Raw genomic sequence first — 7,795 nt, forward strand, 5'->3', positions numbered from 1 at the left:
AGTCAGAGAGTGAGGGCCAGAGACGGGAGATGTTCCTGGGGTGGTAGAAGGCAGACCTGGTGATGGATTTGACATGAGACTGGTAGGAGAGGGTGGAGTCCGTGATGATGCCCAGGTTGCGTATTTCGTGGGATGGAGTAATTGAGCAGCCGTCAATGTGGAGGAGGAGATCCCCAGTCTTCTGCAGCACTGGATTTGGGGCCACGACCATGAGCTCTGTTTTGGGGACAAACTGAGATTGGTTGGCTAGATAGGACTGAAACCATGTAAGGGCTGTACCGGTGATGCCAAGGTAATGGGATAGGCATTTGAGGAGGACTGTGTGGGAAACAGTGTCAAAAGCTGCGGAGAGGTTGAGGAGACTGAGGATACTGATTTTGCCAGAGTCTGCAGCGATGAGAAGGTCACTAGTTATTTTGATGAGGGCGATCTCTGTGCTGTGGTGTGCTCTGTAGGCTGATTGCAGGGGTTCGTAGAGCTCATGGTCAGACAGATGTTGGTGAAGCTGGGCAGCCACTGCTTTTTCCAGAACCTTCCTGAGGAAAGGCAGGTTGGAGATCAGCTGGAAGTAGCTGAGATCATCAGGGTCCAGACCAGGCTTCTTTAAGATGGGAGTGATGGAAGCAGTTTTGAAACTGGGGGGAACAACACCAGATGCTAGGGAGGAGTTGATTATGTCAGTGATGAAAGGGCAGAGGGCAGGGAGGCAGGCCTTCACCAATGGAGTTGGCATGGGGTCCAGCAAACATGTGGAAACCTTGGCCTTTGATATCAGACCCGAAACTTGTCATCATATATGATGATGACGATGAAACTTGTATGAGAATCAAAGACTTATAACCAAGTCCAGTTGCGTTCAATTGATTTCCTTGAGATAACTATGAACTGGATGACGGAGAATATTCACAGGCTTGCTTTTGGAAGGAACATTATTAAATCTTTAAGCTGTAGCCTAATTGAAAGCGTAATGGTTCTGGAAGGAAGACTACTAAATCTGAAATATGAAATTGGAAGTGTCATGTCAGATCCACCCCAGGTGGCTTTTAACGCTAAAAAATGAAACAAACATAAAATTTTGACGACTAATGTTCACCCTCTGTTTGTCATCTGTATGTGACAGTGAATTTACAATCCATTTCCTCCTTCCAAGGCACAGAGACAGCTGTCCAAGGATGAGTTTGGTCGGGTTGTGGCCGCCATGTGCCATGACGTGGCGATGGCAGAAAAATATGACTGTGCTCTTCCGTTCATCAAGGAGGCCGTGGAGGTTTGCAGCCTGAGGATGAAAGCCCTCATGGAGGAAACGGAGGACCTGCATCCTGCCTCCACCTCAGACTCTGGGGGTGAGGAACCAATGTATGCTGACAGCATGGACTCTGTGTCTGAGCTCTCTGAAGGAGAGAAAGAGTTAATGAAGATGAGAAGGCGGCTTTTTGGAGCAGCAGGGAGGGAAGAAAAGCAAAGGAAAGAAGGACAAGGGTCAGAAGGATGAGGAGACGTGCCCAAGCCTTTGAATCAGACACCAATCCTGAGCGCCTGTTGATCATGACGGATGCAGCGGAAAAGCAGGGATCAGAAATGGAACAATTTGACTCAAATGAAGAGGAGGGGCAGTGTGCACACGGACCAAGGGAGGCGAAATTGTCCAGGTTCCCAGGCATTAGACAACTGAGGGTTAGCCTTAAGAAAATTGAGGATTTGTAGTTCATGTAGTTAAGCATTGCTGAGTGGAGTTATATATTTTATATCTGTAGATATTGTACTTATGTATATTTTATATCTGTAGATATTTTATATCTGTATACATTATCTATTATTTTATATCTGTATATATTTATTTATTTTATATATTTTGTTGTGCCTGTGCTGCAGGGGCTGTAAGATATGTGGAACTGGGACATTAACACATGCTGCCTCACCTCCTGGAGGTGAAAGGTCAAACTATATAGAAACTTAGTAATCATGTCATTAGAACTTCTCATCTTCGTTGCATGTTAGACCTTGTCAGTTGGGAGCAAAAAACCCACAGAAAATAGTAACAATATGATGCCTGGAAATGTGGACTACAGTCAGACAACTGAAATTACAGTTAAATGAAACAGCTGCAAAGAGTTTTTGGTTTTTTTTAAAGAAAAGTTTTTATTTCCATCAAATTGTAGGAGCAGTGACAGTACAAAAGGTCTCACATTGTATAAATGGAAAAATAGATTAAGATTATGATCAAATTAAAAAAAATCAAATAAAACGCTTGTCGCTCACAGTATTTTAGCAAACAACTGTGTTCAAACGTGTCCTTGTTCACACAGGTCACAAACATTATGACCGATAAATTAGGGGTCCACCATGTTGCTGTTAAGTGATGGGCTGGAGTCAGCTTTGTTATGACAAACTAAGGCACTAATGCCAGACCCATCAGCCACACGCTCACTGTAATTGTCAGCCTGTGTTTGACGTTTTGAAATTGATTCAGTCTCTCGGCTTCTGTGTAGTGCTGGATGGTTTGGTGAGGTCATCGGTCTTTCTTGTAGATGGGAATACACATGAGTTTTGCCTTCTCCTGAATGATGACGGTCACTTAGAGCAGTATCATCACTTGACTTCACACAGCAGAGGGTGGACGCTGCAGTGAGAAAAAGAGAGAAAGTTTACAACACAGAAGAAGAAGACGACTGATTTTGCCTAATCTGAGGCTGGACTGTCACACACAGAGGAGTCATTAACCACAACAAAACATGTGTAACACATCTATTGTTTGTGCTGGGATGTAAGAGCACCACTTCTTTCCCTCTTTCACTATGATGCACATTACATGGAACACAGAGGGAGATCTCAGTGTTAGCCTGAAATAAAATTAGTCATAAAAATCCTGTCTTGAGGCTACTGTCCATGTGATCACTGTCGGACAAAACTCATAACTCTGTATTTATAGATAATTTTCATCTTTTAGTACAAAGGGTAAAACAAAGGACAAATACAAAACACTGAACAATTATACATATTCAAGGTCAGGTATTCAAGGTCAAGGTGATCAGTATCCAAAAGACAAAATATTATACACAACACGTGGATGTCTTGAACATTTGGCTGTCAAACACAGAACATTCAATTTCGAGTTCTTGTCCATACTTGGGAGTTCTACGCGTTACTTTGGATTGTGGAGGAAAGTATTGTCACTTACACAGGAGATGTTTCTCCCGTTGGCCATACTGAAGAGCCCTCCACCTGTCATAGAAGACTGTGTCAGTAGGAAAGCCAGCATCCGCCCTCTGCTTCTTGGTTGGTGGCTGGCCAGTCAGATTAAGTGGAAAGGCCTGTAGGAAAGCTGCAAGGTCCTGTTCAGCTCCAGTCTCCCCGTCGTCTGCATCTTCTCTTCCTCGCTTCGGCGCCCGGTCGCTCCTCTCCTCACCTGAATCCTCAGAAGAGGAGCTGTAAGATTGAACAGGTCAAAGGTTGAACATTGACAAACACCTGCACCAACAGACAGAGTGGTCGACTGACGTGCGTTTCAGATGATGGCACATACTGTCTGAGGTTCCTGAGCACGGTGCAGGTGTCCACGACGTTATCTATGGTCTTCATGCAATAGTGCACATTGGCCATGGGTGTGGAATGGGCCATGTAATAAGCCACGCCAGCTTTCTGCTCCTCCGTGAACTGGGAAGCCACCTGAGTTGCCACAACCCTCCTGATTTCCTGGCTGGTCACATTCGGGAGTTTGTAGCTACAATGCAGAAGACATCTCAGTTGACTCTCACTTACAAATCTGAATTCTGAACTGTTCACTCTATGTGCAAATCAGGATGTCAATTTTGTCCCATTCTCTCTCTCTCCACAGTGCATATAGCAAGGTCATTGCTGGCACTCTTAACGGGCCTACCACTTGAGGCCAGAAAAAAATATCCCATCATCATTGACGCTGATGTAATCAGGGCAGATCCATTGATAGTAGCCCTCCAGCATCTGCAAAGACAAGACATGAGCCAAGTTAATATCTGTGTCGTTAATAATACTGCAATTCACAACGAGCGATTTCAGCCTATTAAAGTACTTACTGCTGCCTCCTCCATACTGAGGGCAAATGTGGGAACCTGCATGGTTGCTTTTGGTTTCAGCATGCAGACCTCAATACTGACTACATGTTATACTGTACTGCAGGCTACGAAACACTCCTGCAAAGCGTCAGGAAAACACACTTACTGCCATTCCTTCCACTGCATCGGGTGTTTGGAAATAACTGAGGATGATGATGGTGTTGCTGCAGTAACAGTGAAACAGCGTCTTCTCCTCTGGAGCCACATAGAATAGAATAGAATAGAATAGAATAGAACAGATTTACTTAATTGATCCCAAAAACTGGGAAATTATCTTGTTACAGCAGCAGAAGTATAAACGTAAAAGTGCAGGTAGTTTAAATAGAATAAAATAAAATAAAATGAAATAAAATAAAATAGAATAAAATAAATAAAATATAAAATAAATCCTAATATATACAGAATATAAAAAAATATCAAATATACAGAATATAAAATATAAAAACTATAAAAACAGGAAAAGAGTGAGAGTGGAAAAACAATGTGGCAGTGAGCAGGTATGCAAAAACAGGACTATACAGCGGAGAGTTGTGAGTTGCCTCTGACAGACAGATGTGAGTTATTGTACATTGTGATAGCTTGTGGCAGAAATGATGACGACACCCAGGTACTTGTAGTCCTCAACCTCCTCCACATCCTCGCCCAGAACACACAGTGGCCGTAAGGCCGTCCTCTTCCTCCTGAAGTCAATCACCATCTCTCTGGTCATGTTGACATTCAGCCTCAGGTGATTGCATCCAGCCCACTCTACAAAGTCACCCACCACTGCTCTGTACTCCCCTTCCCCCACTTATACACCCGACAACAGCCGAGTCATCAGAAAATTTCTGTAAGTGACATGACTCAGAGTTGTATTGAAAATCTGTGGTGTATAAGGTGAAAAGGAAAGGGGACAGCACAGTCCCCTGTGGAGCTCCTGTATCACTGACCACCGCATCAGACAGTACACTGCCCAGACAGACAAACTGTGGCCTGCCTGTCAGGTAGTCAGTAATCCAGGAGACAATGGAGGTGTCGACTCCCAGTACCCGCAGCTTCTCACCCAGCAGCAGTGGCTGGATAGTGTTGAAAGCGCTGGAGACATCAAAGAATGTGATTCTCACAGTGCTGCCACCACTATCCAGGTGCGAATGGGCTCGTTGCAGCAGATAGATGACAGCGTCGTCAACTCCCAGATTGGGCTGGTAAGCAAACTGTAGAGGGTCTAGCAGCTCCTTCACCCGCAGCCTCATGTGGGCCAAGACCAGCCTCTCGCACCTTCATCACATGAGATGTGAGGGCAACTGGTCGGTAGTCATTGAAGTCCGATGGAGTTGACTTTTTCGGGACAGGAACAAGGCAGGACGTCTTTCACAGCACCGGGACTCTCTCCAGACTCAGGCTCAGGTTGTAGAGATGTTAGAGAACAGGAGACAGCTGGCTAGCACAGGTCTTCAGGATCCTGGGGCTGATAACATCAGGTCCTGCAGCCCTCCGTTGGTGGAGTCTCTCCAGCTGTCTCCTGACCTGGCCTGTAGTCACAGTCATGCTGGGGTGGGTGCTGGTGTCAATAGTGGAGGAGACGGGGGGTGTAAACAGTGTGGGTGAGTGGGGGGCTGGAAGGCTGCGAGCTAAACCTGTTAGAGAAGCCATTCAGCTCGTTGGCTCTCTCCAGACCGCCTGATGGTTGGTTGCCCTTCACTTTACATCCAGTGATCTGTTTCATCCCAGTCCACACATCCCTCACATTGTTCTGCTGGAGTTTGGCCTCCAGGTTCCTCCTGTAGCTGTCTTTACACCCCTCAGCATCTCCATGCCTGCATGCTGCACTCTCCTCAGATCCTCTCAGTAACCAGACCTGAAGGCCCTCTTCTTCTTGTTGAGGAGTGCTTTCAGGTCACTGGTAATCAATGTCTTGTTGTTGGGGAAGCAGTGAACAGTCCGGGTTGGTGTGGTGGTGTGTTCACAGAACCTGATATATTCTGTGATGCGGTCCGTCATGTCGTCAATGTCCTCCCCGTGTGGCTCACAGAGTACATCCCAGTCTATTGTCTCAAAGCAGTCCTGCAGTGCCCCTGCAGCCTCCTGAGTCCACATCCTTACTGTCCTTGTGTGAATATACATAAATAACATAAATAAAAAAATTTCAAGCAGCCTCCCATGAATGCCCAGCATGTCTTTCTTTGCCACACACAGGACTTTCTGGCAGTCATCAAGGCTCCTCTGATCCCGAATGAAGCGGTCATACCTAGAATAAAATACAAGACAACAGTGAGCAGGAGAGTTACACATGTGTCTGTATCACATAATCTTGAAATAGCAGCAGTTAAACAGAATCCATGAAAAAGGAAAGAAATAGCAGGCAGATTAACAACTGATCGGACTTTACAGGTAACCCTGCTGAGAGACATTGCCACGGGTTTCCTGAAGACTGCGAGGAGGTCAGTCCGCCTGACACCTCAGGCCTGTGTTAGTGATGCTTTATAACACCTGGCTGACCAGATAATGGACATAGAGCAGAAACATCCAGACTCCCTGCTTATTGTTCTGGTGGATTTCAACAGAGCAAACCTCAGCCATGACCTGCCTAAATATAGACAGCATGTTAAGTGTCCCACCAGGGACACAAACACTCTAGACCACTGCTATTCAACATTAAAGAACGCCTATCATGGGGCGGTGTTTAGCTCAGTCGGCAGAGCGCCGCCCCATGTGCAGAGACTATAGTCCTCTCTGCAGGCGACCCCGGTTCGAGTCCCGCGCCGGGCAGTCATTTCCTGTGTGTCGCTCCCCCCTCTCTGCCTCCCATTTCCTGTCTCTCTCTCAGCTGTCCTATACATTAAAGGCTAAAAAGCCCCCCCCAAAAAAAAAAAAAAGAACGCCTATCGCTCTGTCCCCCATGCAGCCTTGGGGCGCTCTGATCACTGCTCTGATCATGGTTCGCCTTCTACCAACTTACAGGCAGAAGTTAAAATCTGCTACACCTGTAGTAAAGACTGTCAGGAGATGGACCACCGATGCAAAGCTGGAACTACAGGCCTGCTTTGACTGCACAGATTGGAATGTTTTGAGGCTGCAGCTTCCGACCTGGATGAACTCACTGACACTGTGACATCGTACACTATCTTTTGTGAGGACACGTGTGTGCAGACTAAAGCCTTCTGCACATACAAAAACAATAAACCCTGGTTCACTTCAAAACTCAAGCAGCTTCGCCAGGTCAAGGAGGAGGCCTACAGAAGTGGGGACAGAGTCCTGTACAACCAGGCCAGAAACACACTGACAAAGGAGGTCAGAGGAGCAAAGAGGCATTACAAACAGGTTTTCAGCCAACAACCTTGCATCAGTGTGGAGAGGTCTGCAGGGTGTCACCAACTACAGGAGACACACACTGCAGAGAGTCCTCAACTGGCCGTCGAGCTGAATGAGTTCTACTGCAGGTTTGAGAAATCATTCACACCCATCACCGCGTCGCCCCTGAGTGGCAGCAGTTGCAGCAGCTCCTGCTCAATTTGAGTTTCTTTCACTTTTTTTTTTAGCAGTTTTTAGTGACTAATCTTAATTTCTTTTTGTGTGTTCGTTTTCTGTTACAACAGTGCACCTAGGGATACCAAAGTTGCTGTGTTTGCTCTGGTCTTTTTTTGTTTTTTACACTTTCCATGACCGGAGGGCCCTTGCCCAGCCACGGCCCTATTGTTTACAGTCGGGATCAGCTGTTAGCCCTC

The 7,795-nt window shown here is 46.1% G+C and overlaps 1 protein-coding gene across 1 annotated transcript; it reads right to left on the reverse strand.

Moving 5' to 3' along the window:
• Window positions 1–2,172: 2,172 nt before the first annotated feature.
• LOC125902164 (uncharacterized) lies at window positions 2,173–5,861 on the reverse strand. Its single transcript, XM_049598325.1, has 6 exons — window positions 4,660–5,861; window positions 4,198–4,286; window positions 3,878–3,960; window positions 3,524–3,721; window positions 3,179–3,426; window positions 2,173–2,620 (listed from the first exon to the last, which is right to left on the reverse strand). Exons 2-6 carry the CDS (start codon window positions 4,201–4,203, stop codon window positions 2,331–2,333), a joined length of 825 nt encoding a protein of 274 aa, XP_049454282.1. The 5' UTR covers window positions 4,204–4,286; window positions 4,660–5,861; the 3' UTR covers window positions 2,173–2,330.
• Window positions 5,862–7,795: the final 1,934 nt, after the last annotated feature.

The sequence above is a fragment of the Epinephelus fuscoguttatus genome, linkage group LG15, assembly GCF_011397635.1.
Source record: "Epinephelus fuscoguttatus linkage group LG15, E.fuscoguttatus.final_Chr_v1".
Classification (NCBI taxonomy): domain Eukaryota; kingdom Metazoa; phylum Chordata; class Actinopteri; order Perciformes; family Serranidae; genus Epinephelus; species Epinephelus fuscoguttatus.

What these genes read in the sequence shown, in the direction of transcription:
- LOC125902164 (XM_049598325.1), bottom strand. An exon ending in TTTTTTTCTGGCCTCAAGTG is followed by an intron (nt 3,722 to 3,877) that starts GTAGGCCCGTTA and finishes TCTGCATTGTAG; the next exon opens with CTACAAACTCCCGAATGTGA. An exon ending in GTGCTCAGGAACCTCAGACA is followed by an intron (nt 3,427 to 3,523) that starts GTATGTGCCATC and finishes TCAATCTTACAG; the next exon opens with CTCCTCTTCTGAGGATTCAG.